Source organism: Aquarana catesbeiana, linkage group LG04, assembly GCF_042186555.1.
Source record: "Aquarana catesbeiana isolate 2022-GZ linkage group LG04, ASM4218655v1, whole genome shotgun sequence".
Classification (NCBI taxonomy): Eukaryota; Metazoa; Chordata; class Amphibia; order Anura; family Ranidae; genus Aquarana; species Aquarana catesbeiana.
In genome coordinates this window covers 110,023,528-110,046,381 of record NC_133327.1, presented here as the reverse complement: position 1 = coordinate 110,046,381, position 22,854 = coordinate 110,023,528, and the positions used below count along the sequence as shown (strand labels likewise).

The 22,854-nt window shown below is 44.0% G+C and overlaps 1 protein-coding gene across 3 annotated transcripts in view; it reads left to right on the top strand.

Annotated features, from left to right (window-relative positions):
- SNTG2 (syntrophin gamma 2) overlaps window positions 1–22,854 on the top strand; it is an 827,232-nt gene that overhangs the window by 447,945 nt on the left and 356,433 nt on the right. For 2 of the 3 annotated variants that reach the window (XM_073625453.1, XM_073625452.1), the window contains exon 6: window positions 9,438–9,480. In XM_073625453.1, the coding sequence (XP_073481554.1) occupies window positions 9,438–9,480 (43 nt within the window). The remainder of the gene's footprint in view (window positions 1–9,437; window positions 9,481–22,854) is intronic. The other variant, XM_073625454.1, reaches the window with a different exon arrangement.

Below are 22,854 nucleotides of genomic sequence, written 5' to 3'. Positions count from 1 at the left end.
ACCCCCATCCCCCCTGAAAGGTGCCAACTGTGGCACCGGAGGGGGGGAGGAATCCAATGAGCGGAAGTTGCACTTTTGGGTGGAACCCCGGTTTAACAAAACTTACAAAATATTTATGTTTTGGTGGTTTCTAAATGTCAACATATTTCTTTTCTAAATTGGTTCACTGTATTAATCTCTGAATCACTAACTTGACAGATTGCAAAAGATAATAGGACAAACCCCCAAAAAATATTGAAATATAGTAATAGTAAAAAGGTCAGGTCTGAGCAGGTAGTCCCTTTACAAAATAATCTAGAGTGGGTGACTAGGGACAAAGAGAATGCAAATGTATTAAATACTTTCTTCAGTTATACTGTGTATACAAAGGATCATGGGGTAGCTCATGCCCATAATAGGGGTGGTAGTGTCACAGCCCCAAATGATCCACAATGGCTCAAAATTGATATGGTCCAGAAATATTTAGACAGAATAAAGGTGGATAAAGCACCAGGTTCAGATGGCATCCACCCACGGATCCTAAAATAATTGAGCTATGTCATTTTTAAAGCTGTGGTTTCTAATTTTTAGGTACTCTTTAATGACTGGAATAGTACCACTGGATTGGCGTAAGGCCAATATGGTGCCTTTATCTAAAAAGGAATCAAAGTCTTTACCAAGTTGCTATAGACCTGTTAGTTTAACTTCTTTAGTTAGTAAGATACTGAAGATTTTAATAAAAGACCACATAGATGAGTTCTTGCTGGAAACAAATATTTTAAACATCAGCATGGATTCATGAAAGACAGATGTTGGCAGACAAATCTGATTTCTTTTTATAAGGAGGTAAGTAAAACTTTGACAGAGGGGTGGCTGTTGATGTAGTATACTTGGATTTTCCAAAAGCATTTGACACAGTTCCCCACACATAGCTAATGTGTTAGGGTAAGTCTACAGACTGGATATATCTGTTTGCAAATGGATACAAAACTGTCTAAAAGACCGTATTCAGGGAGTAGTGGTTAATAATTCATATTCTGAATGGTCTAAGGTTATTATTGGGGTACCCCAAGGTTCAGTGTTGGGACCCTTAATTTTTAATATATTTATAAATGTTATAGGGTCTGGGATTAAAAGTGTTCTTTGCAGATGACACCAAGCTATGCAGTGGAATATTGTCCTTACAAGCCGACACCAATGCACTGTTTAATTGGACAACTATGTGGCAAATGAGGTTTAATTTTGATAAATGTGAAGATATGCACCTGGGGGCTAGGAATATGCATGCATCATACATACTAGGAGGAGTACAACTGGGGGAATCAATGGTGGAGAAGGATCTGGGGGTTTTGGTAGATCATAAACTCAATAATAACATGCAATGCCAAGCAGCGGGTTCCAAATCAAGCAAATTCCTTTCTTGAATTAAGAGAGGTATGGACTGCAGAGAGAGAAATATATCATTTTACTCCTGTACAAATCATTAGTAAGACCTCATCTGGAATATGCAGTTCAGTTTTGGGCACCAGTTCATAAAAAGGATATTGGGGAACTGGAGAAAGTGCAGAGAAGAGCAACCAAACTGATAAGAGGCATGGAGGAGCTCAGCTATGAGGAAAGATTAGAGGAATTGAATTCATTCTCTCTTGAGAAGAGGAGATTAAGGAAATATGATCAACATGTATAAATACATAAGTGGTCCATATATTGAACTTGGTGTTGGTGTTGAATTATTCACTTTAGGTCATAGTTGGTAAGATTGAATTAAGACAACAGTCCATCCAGTTCAACCTGTGTAAGTGTGTGTAGAAAAAGCATTTCCCATATCTCCGTATATTGTTTTTGCTAAGATGTAAGTCCAAGAGTCTTTTAAAACTATCCATACTTCCTGCCAACACAGCCAATTGTGGAAGAGAGTTCAACATCTTTACCGCCCTGACAGTGAAAAATCCCCTACGCAGCTTAAGGTTAAACCGCTTCTCTTCCAGTTTAATCATGTGACCCTGTGTTTTCCTACACTCTCTGGGACTGAAAAGTTTCATGCTTACGCTGGGATCACCATTGAGATATTTGTATATAGCTATCATATCTCCTCTCAAGCGTCTCTTCTCCAGGGAGAATAAATTTAGCACTTGTAGTCGTTCCTCATAATTGAGGTCCTCCAGTCCCCATATTAATTTAATTGCCCTTCTCTGGACTCTCTCCAGCTCCAGCACATCCTTTCTGAGAATTGGTGACCAGAACTGGATGGATTTTATTAAGTGGCAGAATAATAGTTTTATCTCTGGAGTTAATTCCCTTTTTAATGCATGCTGATATTCTGTTGGCTTTGGTAGCCGCAGCTTGACACTGCATGCTATTGCTCAGTCTGTCTTCTGCTAGTACCCCTAGATCCTTCTACATCCTATACCACAGACAACAAGTGGACATGCTTTACATCTGGAGGAATAGAGGTGAAATCTCCAAATATGAAAAGGCTTCTTTACAGTAAGAGCTGTGGAAATGTAGAATAAGCCAGCCCAGTAAATTGATTTTAAAAAGCCTGAATTCTTTACTAAATGTACATAATATAACTGGATACTAACATGTATAAATAAAGTTGATCCAGGGACAGAGGTGGCTCTAGGCTTTGTGAGGCCTTAGGCACGGATCTAGCACACAGTTCATCTGTACCACTTCCAGGGCACCCTCCTCACCCATCAAACATATGCAGCCAATAAAACATCTAGGACCCAGCAAGGTGACAACCCCTCTAGGAATTTTCCATGTGCCTTGGGAGAATGAGGAGGGGTGTCACTGAGTCATTCTACATCCACAGGGGAAGGAAAGGGGGGAGAGAGAGAAGGGGGGAGAGAGAGAGGAGGGGGAGAAACAGAGGAGGGGAGAGAGAGAGAGGAGGAGGGAGGGAGAGAGAGAGAGGAGTGGGAATTGAGAGGAGGGGAGAGAGAGGAGAGAGAGAGAGAGAGAAAGAAGAGGGGAGGGAGAGAGAGAGAGGAGGGGAGAGAGAGTGAGAGAGAGAGCGAGAGAGAGAGAGGAGGGGAGAGAGAGAGAGAGAGAGGAGGGGAGAGAGAAAGAGAGGAGGGAAGAGAGATGGGAGGGGAGAGAGAGGGGAGGAGAGAGAGAAAGAGAGGAGGGGAGAGAGAGGAAGAGAGAGAGAGGTAGAGAGAGAGGAGGGACTGAGGGAGAGGGGGTGAAGGAGAGAGAGAGAGATCCCTAGCTCTGTCCCTGTCTGCAGCCCCTCCTGTTCCCCATGTCCCAATCTGCAGTCCCTGTCTGTAGGTGTGATGCTCGGTACAATACCTTCCATGCCAGTAGGATATCCATGACGGCCAGCAGCAGGCAGGGTCTGTTCTGCTTCTTCTAGAGGATCTGTTTGGTGTGAGATGGAGTGGTCCCTGGCCACCTGCACCGTCTACCCATCCTCAGATTCTGGCCCCAGTCAGCCTGTTCTGGGAGGTCTTCAGAGCTATTCTCCTTCCAAGGCTATTGGTGCTTGCAGCTCATCTTCCTTGCCAGGCCTGCACTGGGACAAAAAAATAGGCCCTGCATTTTAGACTGAGCAGCCTATGATACTGGTCCCTTCACCGCTCTCCATCTTGGCAGATCCCCTGCAGCAGCTGGTGGGAGAAATTAGGGGGAACCTAGCAGAGCTGCAGAGAGTGAGGGGGGCCAGGAAAGAGCACAGGGGTGGTGAAGAGCACTGGTGGGAATGGAGAGAACTGGGGAGTGTGGAGAGAACTGGGGGGAGTGGAGAGCAGGGGGAGCAGAGAGCACTGGCGGGGTTGGAGAGCACATGGGTAGGGGCAAAGAGCAGGGGGAGTGGAGAGCACAGGGGTGGGGAGCAGAGAGCACTGGGGGGAGCCAAAAAGAACAGGGGTGGAGTGCACAGTGGGCGGAGAGCACTGGGGGGCTTGAGAGCACTGTGGGGGGGCAGAAAGAACAGGGGTGGAGAGCACGGGGGCGGGAGAGCACTCTGGGGGAGCTGGAGATCACTGGGGGGCAGAAAGCACAAGGGTGGGGGCTGGAGAGTGATGGGGAAGCTTGAGCATTGGGGGCAGAAAGAACAGGGGTGGAGAGCACGAGGGCTGGAGAGCACAGGGGGAGGCTGGGGAGAGCTGGAGAGAACTGGGAGGGCCAGAAAGAACAGGGGTGGAGAGCATGGGGGGACTGGAGAGCACTGGGGGGACAAAGAGCAGGGGAGAGCAGAGAGTACTGAGGGGGGAGCGGAGAGCAATGGGGAGAACTGGAGAGCATGGGGGGCAGAAAGAAAAGGGCTGGAGAGCACTGGGGGGACTAAGAGCAGGGGGAGCAGAGAGCCCTGAGGGGGGGTGGAGAGCACAAGGGTGGGGGCTGGGTAGTGATGGGGAGAGCACTGGGGGAGTGGAGAGCAGAGGGGTGGGGGCTGGAGAGTGATGGAGGGAGCTATAGAGCACTGGGGGGCCAGAAAGAACAGGGGTGGGGAGCACTGTGGGAGACGGAAAGCACTGGGGGCAGAGAGCATAGGGGAGGAGCCAGGGTGCACAAGGAGGAGCTGGAGAGCACAGGGGGAAAGCAAAAGAAGTTGGATAGGAGGAGCAGTGGGGCAGCTGCATATAGAGGATTTGAGTTTTCCATATTCCTCCATGCAGCCGTTGAATGCTTGATTCTCCTCCTCTCCCTCCTTCAAGCATTCAGACGCTGCATGGAGGAATATGGAAAGCTCAATTCCTCTATATGCAGCCACATGGGCACTTACTTTGTCATCGGCCGTGGAGGGTCAGCCAGGTAGCATAAAAAGATTGGAGCTCCGTCCGCGTACTTCCTCTTCACAATCATGGGGACTGCTGATTAGAATAGGCGGCCGGGCAGGTGTGGAGCGGCGCGGGCTGCAGGAGCAGTCCCAGTTGCCTTAGGGCCCCAAATGGACATGCTACACACACGTCTTATGGAGATGGCACCTGGAGCCAGGTGCCGTCACCCGGACACTGCCACCACCTAGAGGCCTTTGCTGTCCCACACTTGCTGCCACCGGACGCTGCATGACAAGGCAGCGCGGGGTCCCAGTGGCGGTAGGGTGAGCATCCAGCGTTGCAATCGGTGTTTGATCACAGATGTTCCCTGGACAGAGGCGGCTCTCTGATTAGGCAAATTAGGCGGTCGCCTAAGGCCCCGCACTCACAGGGACCTTGCGGCTGCCTAATTTGCCTAATTGCCTCTTAGAGAATCAGATAGGATTTTTTTCCCCTGCTTGATCAAATTGGATCATGCTTTGCTGGGGTTTGTGCCTTCCTCTGGATCAACTGTGGGTGTGGGATTGTGTATTGTAAACATTTTTTCCCCCTTTTTACTGGTTGAACTAGATGTACTTGTGTCTTTTTTCAACCAGACTAACTATATAACTTCTAATCTGTATCTGAAATGATATTAATGTTTCAGTGACTTTTTCAATAAAGAATAAAAGCATAAAAGGAGAGAGAGAGAGAAAGAGAGGAGGGGAGAGAGAGGAAGAGAGAGAGAGGTAGAGAGAGAGGAGGGACTGAGGGAGAGGGGGTGAAGGAGAGAGAGAGAGATCCCTAGCTCTGTCCCTGTCTGCAGCCCCTCCTGTTCCCCATGTCCCAATCTGCAGTCCCTGTCTGTAGGTGTGATGCTCGGTACAATACCTTCCATGCCAGTAGGATATCCATGACGGCCAGCAGCAGGCAGGGTTTGTTCTGCTTCTTCTAGAGGATCTGTTTGGTGTGAGATGGAGTGGTCCCTGGCCACCAGCACCTTCTACCCATCCTCAGATTCTGGCCCCAGTCAGCCTGTTCTGGGAGGTCTTCAGAGCTATTCTCCTTCCAAGGCTATTGGTGCTTGCTGCTCATCTTCCTTGCCAGGCCTGTACTGGGACAAAAAAATAAGCCCTGCATTTTAGACTGAGCAGCCCATGATACTGGTCCCTTCACCGCTCTCCATCTTGGCAGATCCCCTGCAGCAGCTGGTGGGAGAAATTAGGGGGGAACCTAGCAGAGCTGCAGAGAGTGAGGGGGGCCAGGAAAGAGCACAGGGGTGGTGAAGAGCACTGGTGGGAATGGAGAGAACTGGGGAGTGTGGAGAGAACTGGGGGGAGTGGAGAGCAGGGGGGAGCGGAGAGCACTGGCGGGGTTGGAGAGCACATGGGTAGGGGCAAAGAGCAGGGGGAGTGGAGAGCACAGGGGTGGGGAGCAGAGAGCATTGGGGGAGCCAAAAAGAACAGGGGTGGAGTGCACAGTGGGCGGAGAGCACTGGGGGGCTTGAGAGCACTGTGGGGGGGCAGAAAGAACAGGGGCGGAGAGCACGGGGGCGGGAGAGCACTCTGGGGGAGCTGGAGATCACTGGGGGGCAGAAAGCACAAGGGTGGGGGCTGGAGAGTGATGGGGAAGCATGAGCATTGGGGGCAGAAAGAACAGGGGTGGAGAGCACGAGGGCTGGAGAGCACAGGGGGAGGCTGGGGAGTGCTGGAGAGAACTGGGAGGGCCAGAAAGAACAGGGGTGGAGAGCATGGGGGGACTGGAGAGCACTGGGGGGACAAAGAGCAGGGGAGAGCAGAGAGTACTGAGGGGGGAGCGGAGAGCAATGGGGAGAACTGGAGAGCATGGGGGGCAGAAAGAAAAGGGCTGGAGAGCACTGGGGGGACTAAGAGCAGGGGGGAGCAGAGAGCCCTGAGGGGGGGTGGAAAACACAAGGGTGGGGGCTGGGTAGTGATGGGGAGAGCACTGGGGGAGTGGAGAGCAGAGGGGTGGGAGCTGGAGAGTGATGGAGGGAGCTGGAGAGCACTGGGGGGCCAGAAAGAACAGGGGTGGGGAGCACTGTGGGAGACGGAAAGCACTGGGGGAAGAGAGCATAGGGGAGGAGCCAGGGTGCACAAGGAGGAGCTGGAGAGCACAGGGGGAAAGCAAAAGAAGTTGGATAGGAGGAGCAGCGGGGAAGCTGCATATAGAGGATTTGAGTTTTCCATATTCCTCCATGCAGCCGTTGAATGCTTGATTCTCCTCCTCTCCCTCCTTCAAGCATTCAGACGCTGCATGGAGGAATATGGAAAGCTCAATTCCTCTATATGCAGCCACATGGGCACTTACTTTGTCATCGGCCGTGGAGGGTCAGCCAGGCAGCATAAAAAGATTGGAGCTCCGTCTGCGTACTTCCTCTTCAAAATCATGGGGACTGCTGATTAGAATAGGTGGCCGGGCAGGTGTGGAGCGGCGCGGGCTGCAGGAGCAGTCCCAGTTGCCGTAGGGCCCCAAATGGACATGCTACACACACGTCTTATGGAGATAGCACCTGGAGCCAGGTGCCGTCACCCGGACACTGCCACCACCTAGAGGTCTTTGCTGTCCCACACTTGCTGCCACCGGACGCTGCATGACAAGGCAGCGCGGGGTCCCAGTGGCGGTAGGGTGAGCATCCAGCGTTGCAATCGGTGTTTGATCACAGATGTTCCCTGGACAGAGGCGGCTCTCTGATTAGGCAAATTAGGCGGTCACCTAAGGCCCCGCACTCACAGGGACCTTGCGGCTGCCTAATTTGCCTAATTGCCTCTTAGAGAATCAGATTTTTTTCCCCTGCTTGATCAAATTGGATCATGCTTTGCTGGGGTTTGTGCCTTCCTCTGGATCAACTGTGGGTGTGGGATTGTGTATTGTAAACATTTTTTCCCCCTTTTTATTGGTTGAACTAGATGTACTTGTGTCTTTTTTCAACCAGACTAACTATATTATTATTATTATTATTATTATACAGTATTTATATAGCGCCAACAGTTTACGTAGCGCTTTACAACTTGAGGGTAGACAGTACAAATACAATACAATTTGATACAGTAGGAATCAGGGGGCCCTGCTCCTTAGAGCTTACAATCTAAGAGGGAAGGTCAAGAGATACAAGAGGTAATAACTGTGGGTGATGTGCTGATTGAGAAGATAAATGTACAGTTGTTAGGTGGGGGCCAGATAGGCTTCTCTGAAGAGATGAGTTTTCAGGGATCGTCTGAAAGTGGATAAAGTAGGGGAAAATCGGACAGATTGGGGTAGAGCATTCCAGAGGATGGGGGAGGCTCTGGAGAAGTCCTGAAGGCGAGCATGGGATGAGGTGACAAGGGAGTTTGAGAGCAGGAGGTCTTGGGAGGAGCGAACAGAACGATTAGGTTGGTATTTTGTGACTAGGTTAGAGATGTAGCTGGGGGCCAGGTTGTGGATGGCTTTGTAAGTTATAGTTAGTATCTTGAATTTAATTCGGTGACTGAGTGGCAGCCAATGGAGGGATTGGCAGAGGGGTGCAGCAGACGCTGAGCAGTTTGTGTGGTGGATGAGCCTGGCAGCAGTGTTCATGATGGACTGAAGTGGGGATAGCCTATTTAGAGGTAAACCAATGAGGAGGGAGTTGCAGTAGTCAAGGCGGGAGATGACCAGGGAGTGGATTAGAAGCTTTGTGGTGTCATTGGTTAGGAAGGGGCGTATCTTGGAGATGTTGCGAAGACTGAGGCGGCAAGCTTTGGATAGTGATAGAATGTGGGGTCAAAAGGTTAGTTCAGAGTCCAGGATTACACCTAGGACCTTGGCGTGGGGAGATGGGTTGATAGTTCAGCCGTTGATCTTGACAGGGAGATCAGGGGAAGTGGCACCTGAGGGAGGAAATATCATGAGCTCGGTTTTGGATAGGTTGAGTTTGAGAAAGTGATGTGACATCCAGGCTGATATGTCTGCTAGTAAGTTGGTAATGCGTGAGGAGACAGATGGAGAGAGCTGGGGGGTGGAGAGATAGATTTGGGTGTCATCAGCGTAGAGATGATATTTAAAGCCGTGGGAGGCAATCAACTGACCCAAGGAGGTGGTGTAGATTGAGAAAAGGAGAGGTCCAAGAACAGAACCTTGGGGGACCCCAACGGAAAAAGGAAGAGGAGAGGAGGAAGTAGAGTTGTAAGTGACACTGAAGGAGCGGTGGGATAGGTAGGATGAGAACCAGCGAAGAGCGCAGTCACGGAGACCAAAGGAGTGGAGTTTTTTGAGGAGGAGGGGGTGGTCCACTGTGTTAAAGGCAGCAGAGAGATCCAGGAGAAGTAGTACAGAATAGTGTCCATTGGCTTTAGCCATTAGTAGGTCATTTGAGAGTTTAAGGAGAGCAGTTTCTGTGGAGTGTTGAGGGCGAAAACCGGACTGAAGGGGATCAAGAAGTTTATTCATGGTCAGATGGTCGCTTAGTCGGTTGTAGACCAGTCTTTCAAGAAGTTTTGAGGAGAAGGAGAGTAAGGAGATGGGACGTAAATTGTTGAGATTGGTGGGATCCAGTGAGGGCTTTTTTAGTATGGGGGTGACTAGCGCATGTTTTAGAGAGTTTGGGAACTATATAACTTCAAATCTGTATCTGAAATGATATTAATGTTCCAGTGACTTTTTCAATAAAGAATAAAAGCATACATTTATGAAGTGCAATTATTATAAACAGAAAAGTGTCTCTACTTGCAGGTGAATGGGATAAATGTTGAGAGCGCAACACATGAAGAAGTGGTAAGTTGTAAGTATTTTGAACTAATCTGTGTTCATGTTTTTTTTTTTTTTTTTACTGTGTCTTATTGTGTTGCATGTATTAGTGTTTTTAATTTTCTATTCATATTTTCTTTTCTGTCATTATGATGTGTATTACATATTTTCCTCATATGCTATGAAAAGGGTTGGTTAAATCTACTGAGAGTGGTAATCACTTCTGGCCATTACTACAATCTAATCAGCAGCAGTTTCAGTACTAGTTTTAAATAATATGCAGGGTTTTCTTAACAGTCAACTACATTTTTCAAACACTAGTATAAACAAAACAAATGATAGAACAGAGGTGGACATACCATTTGTGAAGACCATGCAGCTGCACAAGAGCCCTTCGGTACTTAGGAGCCCATATTTATTAGATGTGAGACCAGGGGTGGATCCAGAGTCTAGTCTCGGGAGGGGCACTGCCAGAAAATAATTTTTTTGGGGAGCAATTTATCGGGGAAATGGCTGGTGTTGGCGCTTCAATCATCATGGCACCATGATTGATTTGGTGTCAGGATGGTTGAAGCGCATTATTTCTATTATTACATTGTTATATAAAATGAAATAGTTTAACTCACCATAATGCAGAATCAGTGGGAGCCCTGAGCGTGTCACTTGCCACCGTCGCCTGCCACCAGATGCAGCTTGTCACTTGCCATGTCGCCTGTCACCAGATGCGGATTGTCACTTGCCATGTCACCTGCCACACATTGCGGATTGTCACTTACCACGTCACCTGCCACATGTTGCGGATTGTCACTTGCTACATCACCTGCCACATGTTGCGGATTGTCACTTGCCACATCACCTGCCACAGGTTGCAGATTGTCACTTGCCACAAGTTGCGGATTGTCACTTGATGATGCCATCTCTCTGCTCCCCCGCTCGCCAGCTCCCTGATTGACCAGCTGTCCGCTTGCCCACCGAGCCACCCAGCTGCTTGCCCACACTCTCACCCGCCCGATCACCAACCAAGCCGGCCGACAGCATGACCCACCCATGGATCCACCCGCTCTCTCACCCGCGGAGCTGCCCACTCTCTCATCCGTGGAGCAGCCCACCCTCCCACTCACCCGAATTCTCTGTGGGGCACTTGCCCCATTGCCCCCCCGGGATCTGCCCCTGTGTGAGACAGGCTGAGCTCCCATCTGCTTTCCCATTGACCTGGATGCTGCAATAAATTGCTTCTCAGAGATTTCCGGATGAGCAAAAAAAAACACAGGTTGGGATATAAATGTTGGTATAATACACATGCAGTAAAAAGATAGTTTCCAGTGAGCGACCTTCCATATAAATATGTTTGTCTGTGTATGTGCATGTGTGTGCGTGCCTGTGTGTTTACTAATGACATATTTGAGAGTGATGTAATTCTATTAATTGGTAACTCCACTTGTACATACATATTGTATTACTTAATGAAAAACAAAAACAACAAATTGGAAATTAACATGCATTGATGACTAATTGTGGATCTCTAATATATTGTTCAGTTTACTTTTTTAGCTATCGAGACACATGTCCTCTTTGTCTAGGGATGTATTGTTTTACCAAGCATTTCTTCGATGTTTGGTTTTATCTCTAGAAGATAGCTACTATATTGCTATTTATGCCTTATATTCAGTAAGGCATTGCTGACTTCCATAAAGAATTTTAAAAAATCCCAACTCCAAGCAACTAAAAAATGATCACTTGCAATAGGGCTGTCAGCAGTGCAAGGGTTAATTGTTCATTTTGGTCTGGGGAACAAAAAAAAGAGAATTGCTTACTTTGCTCCTCCCTGCAGCTTCCAGTTTCCCCAGCTTCTTCTTCCCCATGCAGAGGTCTAGGATACTGGCATCATTAATGGCAAAACAGGGTCTATTGCCCAGCAGTGGACATGATGGTGCAGAGAAAAAGTCAACCGCCAGAGTGTGGAGGAACTGCCAAGGAGAAAGTGGATCAGATAAATGAAACTGTTCCTCCTCTCCCCTAGACAAAACAAGCTATTAACCCTTCAGGTGCGGGCACAGCCCAACTGCAAGTTGGACTTTAAGGTTATCTATAATATATGTGTGGCATCTCATGACAGTGCACTAAACAACTAAACAGAAAGGACTTGCTAATGCGTGACAACAGGGGCACCAGTCTCGTTGCATCTCTCCAAGATAGAAATCCCACCCCTTTTTGGTGAATGTCACTCTCATTTTTGTTACATCTACAGAATGAAAAAATTCGGGGAAATTTCCCCAGAAGCACACAAACAGCAAAAAAAATAATCTTATCTGGGTTTTTCACACCTACAGTAAACAGATGATACTTTGTGCTTTATTTAGTTTACAACGTAATACTGACATGCGATGAGAATGATCAAATGAATTCAACTCGTATTTGCTTTTGCTTTGTTTTTCCTGTTTTTGCTGCTCTACCATTAAAGAGATAGTAACCTTTCAGTCCTTACATAGTTTACATACACGTAAAGGTATATGTTTCTTGTAATGTAAAAAAACAATTTTTCTTACCTCATTCATGAATCGACATAGCTTAGGTTTAGTCTTAAACTGCGGTTATTGAGTTTCTCTCCAATTGTGATCATTGGGATTTTCAGGAGGTGAGATAAAAATCTCCTGACTTTAAGTTCAATGTTAAAATGGAAATAATGATTAGTTTTCATTTTCTTTTTTCTTTTATGCAAACACTCTGAAAATGCAAGGTAAAAATAGCACATGCATTCACTCTGAATGAGGTTGATTTACTGACTGCAAATAGGCTGTTTACTTTGAGAGGGAATTTTCACTTTGAAAGGGAAATTTCCTTGAGCTTAGTGAATAAGAGGCTCTGCTGACTTTTATCATCAATTAAATAGTTGGTAGAGTTAAAATAAAGACACCAGCCATCCAGTTCAATGTGTAAGTCCGTGTGTGTGTTTATGTCACTACCTATTTCCATGTCCTTGTATATTGCAGTGGAGCCACTATGGGGGTGCAGCTGCCAGAGGGGTGACGCCATCAAGTAGGAAGTGATATCTGACATGGTGTCATCCCCATCCATGCCGGCCAAAAACTAGCCTGCCCAAGTGGCAGGCTAGACAGGAGAAAGCCCGATGGGGGGGGGCACCATGTTTTACCGCACCAGCTGATACCAACCCTAGTGACCCCACTGGCATATTGCATTCACTAAGAAACCCATCTAAAAAAATGTTTTTATTATCGACACTCCCTGCCATTATCACCAACTGTGGAAGGAAGTTCCACATCCTTAATGCTCTAGCAGCAAAGAACCCCTTACACAGTTTAAGGTTAAACTGTTTCTCTTCTAACTTCATTGAGTGGCCGTGTGTCTTCCTAACAGACCTAAGATTGAATAGTTTACCTCCTATGCTAGAATCGCCATTTAGATATTTGTATATTGCAATCATATCCCTCCTAAGCGTCTCTTCTCCAGGGAGAATATGTTTAATGTTTCTAGTCGTCCCTCATAACTGAAGTCAACCTGCCCCCTTATTAGCTTTATTGCCCTTCTCAGGATTCTTTCCTGTTCCAGCACATTCTTCTGAGAACTGGAGATGTGAACTGGATAGCATACTCATTGCATAGAACAGAGTAGCTCCACACAGTCCTGTCCAGTGTTCTCATTTGTTGATAGCCGTCTTTTTAAAAACAGTTAACAATTGGATAAATAAAGAGCAGTATAGAGGGTTTTATTACCTGGCCAAAAAAAAAAAAAATTAAAACTTCTCTATAGAGAACATTCTGTGAGGAAATGCTTACCTCACTTTCCTCAGAAGTTACTACCAGTTCATCACCTCCCACTGAGGCTGACGAACAGCCTTTGTGAGGTGGAATATAAATTATATAAAATACTGTATAGACAATGAAAACAGTAACACAGATTTGCAAGTACTGTGTGCAGACATTTCATTAAAAAATTTTATTTCAGGGTGTTTGCATAAAAAGAATACTTTAGTAATACTTTAAAAGACTAATTCATAGACAAATGAAAATTTTGCTGGACGTTTTAGATGTCACAATAAATATTGTCTCTCAAAGATACAATCAAAAAAATGCTCATTATTTCTATACTTATAAAAGCATCATTATATTGTGAATGTATGAAGATAATGTATGTATAGAATATATGTATATAAAATAATGATATAAATAACAGATAATAAAAAATGATCATTTTTATGATTGTATCTTTGAGTGATGAAATTGATTGTGACAATCAAAAAGTCAAGTAGAATATGTCTTAAATTAATATTAAAGATGGGATGTGGAATTGGGATATAATGACCACTCATATAATTGTGAAAAAAACAGGAGCAATCAAATCACTGGTGTCTCATATAGCTCAAACAACTGTTCACCCCCAAATGTTCACCCCCTGCAACAGTGGCTACCATTAGAGACTAAACCGGTATAGACCAGACTTTATCAAAATTTTGTAAAGTTTATTAACCACTTGCCGACCACTGCACGCCGATTTACATTAGCAGAATGGCACGGGTGGGGAAATGGGCGTACCTCCCTTCCTCCCCATGGGTGGGGGGCGCGATCGTGCCCTCCCCCACCTGAGGCAGTCAGATTTATTGGAGAACAGATCAGTCCTCAGGTCCAATGATTTATGGCCTGCTTGGACCTGCTGATCGGTCCTAATGAATGAAATCATTCCCCTGCCTGTGTAAGTGTAAACACAGACGGGGAAGTGATGTCATCTCTCCTCGTGGAGTCTTTTCGACTCCAGTGAAAGGAGAGAGGATGTCTAACAGTGAGCTGCACAGCACTACACTAACACCAGTACACATAGCTACACTTGTCACCTCCCAATCACTCTCCGATCGTCCCCCCAGTTAACCCCTTCACTCCCTGTCACTGTGTCACCAATTGCAGTTTTTAGATTTTTCACTGATCACTGCATTGGTGTCATTTGTGACTGTAATAAGTGTTAGGGCAGATAGTAGTAGGCCCCGTTAGGTCTAGGGTACCCCTCTAAACCCCCCTAATAAAGGTTCAACCCCTTGATCGCCCCCAAGTTAACCCTTTCATCCCCTGTCGCCATTGTCACTAATAGATCTTTTTTCTGATTGCCGTATTTGTGCCACGGGTGATGCTAGTTAGCCAGTTAGTGGATTTGTTTCACCGTCAGGTTTTTATAGCATCAGGTACCCCCATATATTACCTAATAAAGGTTTTAACCTCCTGATTGCCCCCTAGTTAACCCTTTCACCCCCTGTCACCAGTGATCACCGTATTAGTGTTATGGGTGACGCTGGTTAGTTTATTTTTTATGGCATAAGGGCACCCTCCATATATTACCCAATAAACGTTTAATCCCCTGACCGCCCGGTGGGTGATATCACGCACCATACACCTCCCTTAGTAGTATAGTGTCTGAACAGATTGATTTCTTTGATCTGATCAGAACTATATTAACATCCCCGGTAGTTTAGGGTTTCCAAAAATGCAGCGTTAGTGGAATCAGCCCAGATACCTGCTAGCACCTGCGTTTAGCCCCTCTACCCATCCCAGCCTAACCAAGTCCAGTATCAATCGATCACTCTCACTTACAAAAACACAACACACATAACTGCAGCGTTCGCTGCAGCGTTCCCTGCGAAACACAAACAATTTTTTTTGGTAGCGTCTGAATCAGTCACTGACAGTCAGGAGCTCTTTTTCCTGTGAGTCTCAATAGTGTACCAGTAAATTTAGAGACCAAAATGTCAAATCAAAGGTACACTAGTGAAGAAGCCTACACATTTCTGAGCATGACATATAGTGAAGAGGAAGTCACCCATTTATCAGATTCAGGCTCAGAATACGATCCTGTAGACAGCAGCGGCACCCTAACAAATAGCTCTGACAACGCAGTTGTGGTCCCTGCCAAGGTCAGGCGTACCCGACCCCATTCTTCTGCTGTTGTTGAAGTGCAAGAACAGCAGGGCTCTCGCCTGGAGCAGAGAGCCAGTACTAGTGCCACTCATCGCTAAATACACCCTGGTTATAGTCAAACCAGCACTGCAGTATCACGTGGTGACGTGGCGAGTCCCATAAGTGCAGTTCAAGCTGGTGAGGTGGCTAGCACAACTAGTGTCCCTCAGCCACCAAGAAGACATAGACAGGCCCATCGAGCCCATAGTGCCCTTCCTGCCGCATTTGCCAATCCTAATTGGGAAACCACCACTTCTGCAGCACCCGTACTTCCCCCATTCACTGGCCAACCCAGAATTCAGGTGGAAACAGTTGATGTTACGTCACTTGATTTTTATTCACCCCTTTTCACGGAAGATCTCTATAAATCTATTGTGGACCAAAGCAGTTTGTATGCTGGTCAATTCATCGCTGCTAATCCCATTTGACCCTTACCAGAGAATGGAAACCGATTATGGTTTCCTGAATTTGAGACCTGTCTGGGCCTATCCCTCCTCTTGGGCATAACTAAAAAGAGTGAGTTGCGGTTATATTGATCCACTGACCCAATTCACCATGTGCCCGTGTTCTCTGCCTCCATGGCCAGGGCACAATACGAGCAGATCTTGCAGTTCATGCACTTCAATGATAATGAACTCTGTCGTCCTCGGGTGACCCTGGATACAATTGGCTCAACAAATTCGGCCCCTTGTAAACCACTTCAACCAACAGTTTGCAGCCTTGTTTACTCCTGATCAAGTTGTCTGCGTTGATGAGTCCATGATTAAGTTTTCTGGCCGCTTGTCTTTCAAACAGTATCTTCCCAGCAAGCGTGCCAGATATGGGGTCAAGAATTATAAGCTCTGTGACAGGGCCACAGGCTATACATATAGTTTTATGGTTTACGAGGGAAGAGATAGTTATGTAGAGCCTGACAACTGCCCAGACTACATAGGGAGCGCTGGTAAGATTGTGTGGGACTTGGTGTCACCCTTATTCGTAAAGGGGTACCACTTGTATGTGGACAATTATTACACGAGCGTGCCACTTTTTAGTCACTTGTTCGATCATGGAATTGGCGATTGTGGCACCGTGCGATCTAATCGCCGGGGCTTACCCCAGCAGCTTGTAGATTCTGTATACCTATTCCAATTGGCTCTGCTGAATGCTTATGTGCTATACAAAATCAGGATGAACTGGATCCTTCCTTAAATTCCAGGAAGAGATCATCACAGCCCTTCTGTTTCCAGACGGTGCTGTGGCCCAACTTCCCAATCCAAATGCAGTAAGCCGGTTACATGAGAGGCTTTTTCCGTATGTCCTCCCTGGTACCCCTACCCAACAAGCCCCCAAAGAAAATGTTCTGTCTGTAGAAAGCGCGAATATAGGCGCGACACCTGCTGTTATTGTCCCTCCTGTCCTGACCATCCTGGTCTTTGCATTGGTGAATGTTTTGAACGCTACCACACACTAGTGGAGTATTAGCGTAGGGTATAGCACTGCACAGACTAGGACACACTTTCACAGGGTCTCCAAAGATTCCATCGCATTTTGAGAGACCTGAACCTGGAACTGAACTGTTGCAAGGACTACAACTGTTACAACCGCTACAACCGTTACAGTAACAAAAAAAAGTGTAAAAAAAAAAAGTTAAAAAAATATATATATATAAAATTTAAAAAAAAATAGTTGTCATTTTATTGTTCTCTCTCTCTCTATTCTCTCTCTATATGTAAATCAGTGACTCCAGTGCTGTAGATGTGATTTCACCATCACAGTAAAAAAAAGAGCATATATGCCGAAGCATGGGGGCAGGTGTGGATTGCCCCCATGCTTCGGCATACATTTTTTAGGCACAGATTGCATTAAAAAATGTTTCATTTTTACTATGTTTTATTGTATTTGCTTTGCAGCTATGGTATGTCTTACTGTTATACTGTAATGTTATTTAGTTTTATTGTTAACCATCATTTGTTTAGCAGGTAAGCGATTCAGCTGCAGCACTAATTTATTTATCTTGACAGCAACAGTGCTTGCTCCCACGATACGTAAATCAGCGACTCCAGCACTGTAGGAGGTGATTTCACCACCACAGTTAAAAAAAAAATGGTGCATGTATGCCCATCATTAGAAGTGAATCAATCTCTTTTTTTCGTTCAGCCCACAGGCTGCATGAAAAAAAAGAACATTACAATGTATGCCAACAAGGACTGGTATGTTGCTGGACTTTGAGTGGTTATATCAGAATGATGCTTACAGGTTTAGGTATCATCTTGGTATCATTCTTTTCAGCCAGCGATCAGCTTTCATGTAACAGCAATCCCAGTGGCTAATTAGCCTCTAGACTGCTTTTACAAGCAGTGGGAGGGAATGACCCCCCCCTCCCACTGTCTTCCATGTTTTTCCCAGGTTCTCCTGTCCCAACAGGGAACCCGAAAATGCAGCCGGTGGTTCTGCCAGCTGACCATAGAGCTGATCAGAGACCAGAATGGCTCCAATCATCTCTATGGCCTAAATAAATGGAAGCTACGGGCATTTCATGACTTAGGTTTCGCCGGATATAAACAGCACCATTGGGACCTGTCTTGGTGTGGTCAGATGCTTTGAGGGCAGAGGAGAGAGTCTAATAGACCCCAATTTTTTCCAAAAAGAGTACCTGTCACTACCTATTGCTATCATAGGGGATATTTACATTCCCTGAGATAACAATAAAAATTATTTAAAAAAATGAAAGGAACAGTTTAAAAATAAAATCAAAAATCAAAATGAATAATAAAAAAATAAATTAAAAAAAAGCACCCCTGTCCCCCTGTGCTCATGCACAAGGGCGAACGCAAGCGTCAGTCTGGTGTCATATGTAAACAGCAATTGCACCATGCATGTGAGGTATCACTGCAAAGGTCAGATCAAAGGCAGTAATTTTAGCAGTAGACCTCCTCTGTAAATCTAAAATGGTAACTTGTAAAGGCTTTTAAAGGCTTTTAAAAATGTATGTAGTTTGTCGCCGCTGAACGTTTGTGCACAATTTTAAAGCATGTTGTGTCATATCTGTCATTGGAATAAGATCATCTTTTTTATATCATCAAACATTTGGGCAATATAGCGTGTTTTAGTTCATTAAAATTTAAAAAAGTGTGTTTTTTCCACAAAAAAATGCGTTTGAAAAATTGCTGCACATATACTGTGTGAAAAAAAATTGCAACACCATTTTAATCTATATGGCCTTTGCTTTAAAAAAATATATAATGTTTGGGGGTTCAAAGTAATTTTCTTGCAAAAATGTTTTCATGTAAACAAAAAGTGTCAGAAAGGGCTTTGTCTTCAAGTGGTTAGAAGAGTGGGTGATGTGTGACATAAGCTTCTAAATGTTGTGCATAAAATGTCAGGACAGTTCAAAACCCTCCAAATGACCCCATTTTGGAAAGAAGACACTTCAAGCTTTTTGCTGAGAGGCATGTTGTGTCCATGGAATATTTGATATTTTTCCACAAGTTTCGGGAAAATATCAAATTTTTTCTTTTCACAAAGTTGTCACTAAATGATATATTGACACTATGATATACATTATTCTGCTTCTCCTGAGTACGGGGATACTACATGTGTGAGGCTTTTTGGGAGTCTAGCCGCAAACAGGACCCCAAAAACCAAGCTCCGCCTTCAGGCTTTCTAAAGGCATAAAATTGTGATTTTACTCCTCACTACCTATCACAGTTATGGAGGCCCTGAAATGTCCAGATAGCACAACCCCCTCCAAATGACCCCATTTTGGAAAGTAGACACCCCAAGGTATTTGCTAAGAGGCATGGTGAGTAATGAAGATCGCATTTATTTTTGAAAATGCAGAAAGAAAATAATTTTTTTTTTTTCTTTTTTCAATTTTCAAAACTTTGTGACCAAAAACAAGTTCTGCAAAGTACTCAAAATGCCTCTCAGCAAATAGCTTGGGTTGTCTACTTTTCAAAATGAGGTCATTTGGGAGTCCCACACATCTGATATCCCCATACTCAGGAGAAGCAGCAGAATGTATTTTGGGGTGTAATTCCACATATAACCATGCCATGTTTGAACAATATATTATTTAGTGACAACTTTGTGTAAAAAAAAATTATAATTTTCTCGAAACTTGTGGCAAAATATAAAATATGCCATGGACTCGACATGCCTCTCATCAAATATCTTGGAGTGTCTACTTTCCAAAATGGGGTCATTTGGGGGGGTTCTGCTCACTTGGCTTTTTTTGGCCTTTGAAACTGTGATAGGTAGTGAGGAGTGAAATAAAAAATTTACACCCTTAAAAATCCTGAAGGCGGTGCTTGGATACAGCATTGCATGACTGCGCAATTACCAGTTAAAGTAGCGCAGTGCCAAATTGTAAAAAGTGCTCTGGTCATTGAGCAGCCAAATCCTCTTGGGCTGAAGTGGTTAATCACATCAAGTGAATCAAATATAAATATCACTTGAAAAAAACTACATTCATCGCCTAACAAAAAGACAATATTGTACACATAAAAGTATGTAGGGAAACAAAGTTGCAGGGAGTGAACATCTTGTTTACCCACCAATACTATTATTTATATGATGACCATTACATTCATTGTATGTTATTAATACTTTAAGGCTGGGTTCACACTATTGTGAATTGGACTCGTGTTTCACTCGCATCTAATTTGCATAGCAGGAGATTGTAACCGGCTCTCTCCGGAGCTTCTTCGGTGCGAATTGCACAGGAGTTCTGTGTGTGTTTTGGTCTCCCCCGAGTCCCAAGTTCTATATAAACTCCAACCAGGTCATAAGGCTTTTTCTCTTGTGGAAGGTAAACAGAGCAGCAGGGGAGCAAGTAGGAAATATAAGCAGCAGTAAGGGAGAGACAATTAAGTGAACATGCTGCTTTGTGAAATGAAATGTGAGTGCAATGTGATGTATGTTTGGATTTTAATAAAGCGTGTTAAAACTTACTGCACTATCGAAGCTCTCCTTTGTCTCCCCATATATGATTAACCATTTGGGATTGACTATATGCTTTGGAGGCTGCTGCAGATTGGAGTGATCAGCTTTACATAATTTATCAAGGTGCATTTGCCGAGCATGAAAGTGTGAGGCAAACCCATCTGGTGAGTGTACATCTGATGGGGAAGTGGTGACACGTTTGGTTGTGATATGAAGGTTGCATGTCAGTGTGTATCTGGATTTTTTCTCACTTTCACAGTGGGTAGACTGCAAGATTTAAATCACCTATGCACTCTCTAATGGACTGAACTGTCATATCACCTTTGCACACAGGGTGATTTGGAATTTATTACTTGTTATTCACTTTTTTTGTTCATTTTATGCACTGGATTAGTAGTTAGCACTAGAACATTGTTTGTTCTAATTAGGCTTATTATTTATGTGTTTTGATTATATGTCTTTGGTGCCGCTATTTACCATTGTTGTTACATGATCTGGGTAAATGTATAGAGTTTTTCCAATATTTACTGTTTTTACAGTTTTCAGATTCACATAGGTTTAGCATGTTTTGTGTATTTCTTTCATTTTTTTGGCATAATTCTTTTGGTATGTTTAACATGGTGCAGAGGTAGGACTGGTGGTTTATGATTTATAGATTTTTTTTTCTCCTGTTTTGCATACAGTTAATCATATCATTCAACACTATTTTGTTGAGGCATTTCAACTGTTATTCAGTTACCCCATTCCCCTGGAATCTTTGGAGAAAATACTAAATCATTTTCATAAATGTTCAAGTACTCATCAAAAAAAAAACTCAGTATGATATTTTTGGAGCTTAAAATCTAGTCAGATTTTAAAGAACCAAAACAGGCCAGTAAGTGTAAACAAGGAAAAATTATCAATTGTAGGCAAAACTTATGTAGTACTCGAAGATGCTACATTTAAAAAGGTTGTTTTTCTTACCCTAACTTCCTCTACCTGAAAGTAGAAAGAGCCTTTATAGTTGAGTTGTAAGTGCCAGGAGGTGTACCAACTACTACTAACTAAGGAGGGCGGTAGTAGAAGCACTACAATGGGTACTGGGAAGAATCAAGAGGGATCAGAAAAGCATCAAAGGGACAGTGGTGGTAATTGGGGTTATGTTTTGTAGAATTATAGAGGAAGAAGGCTTAGGCAAGGAAGGTTATTTATTTTTATGCAATTTTGACCATGTATATGAACTCAAATACAAAAATGTAATATACTGCAGTTTAGTAATCCTTACATGTAGTGATCCTTACATGTGGTGGCTGCATTTGCTTTCACTTTTAGACTTTTTTCCTCAAACACTGCACTGCAGCATTGCCACGGTAGGACAGGAAGTGCTTTAGAACTACAAAAACGTTCCCCCCTCTCTTCATCACCATAACATAGGGAGTTGGTGTTGTGCAGCTCAGAGAAGTGAACTGTGCAGGGCTAATAATACTGCTTGAGATAAAGTGCACAGTTGCTACAAGCTGATATTTCTGGCAGGATTGACAGATATGTTGTGCATTTATTGAACAAATATAACACAAATCTTTCATTGGCATATTTAATCGACTAAAAAGAAACAAAAGAAGTCCATTGTTTGAATTCACATTCACTTGAATTTTTGTATTTGACCAAAGAGAATTTTTAAAACCTTTTGGGTCTCCTTCTCCAACAAATTCAATAGGAAACATTTTCTGCTGACTAATGATGTAAGTGGTAATCATTTCCCTTGGAAATAAAGTTTGTTTGACCTTTTTACAACCCTCCAAGAAGTTAATGAGGTGTTATTACTAAACACGCTTTTGGTTAGAGAAACAACAGATGTTAATTCTGGCAGTAAATGGTTTATAAAAGTTAGCTTTTATGTTCTTTGCACTCCTTATTCATGTGATTTGTGCTCTTATATCTCTGTTATTTGTATAAACTGTTTCCATAAAATTATATGATTGCTCTCAATCTCTCTTTCTTTAAGTTAGGTCTACTTACATTTACAAAAAATTCAAGCACTTTGCACTATTTAAAGTATTATTTCACTGTCAAGTAAGTTAATCAGTGTAAATGCAGCATACATAAATAGAAGCTCCAAAAAGCAACATTTGTTTTTATGTAATTTGACTTTCCTGTATATTTATTGGATTACTATATCTAAAGCTTAAGCTTCTTTATTGGAGTTTTGGATAGAGTAGGGAAGGATTACAACCTTTGTCTGACTTTATTTGCTGAAGCATTTTATATTGTATCTTACTGTATATAGACTGGAACACCATTAAGTTAGTCTCTTTACTAGCATGCCCAAGTGGACTCCAGTATCTAGGCAGGGCAGAGAGAAAAAATAAGGCCTGAATGGGTTAAAATATCTGCAATAAAAAGAATGGATTACTACCTATGGTGTTTCCAAACACTATAGTGAAAAAAGTATATAGCATTGTAGTCACATGAAGATGGCGGTGTATTGAATCTGATTTTGTGCTATTATTTTGTATATCAAATACAGGGTGCTATTGGAA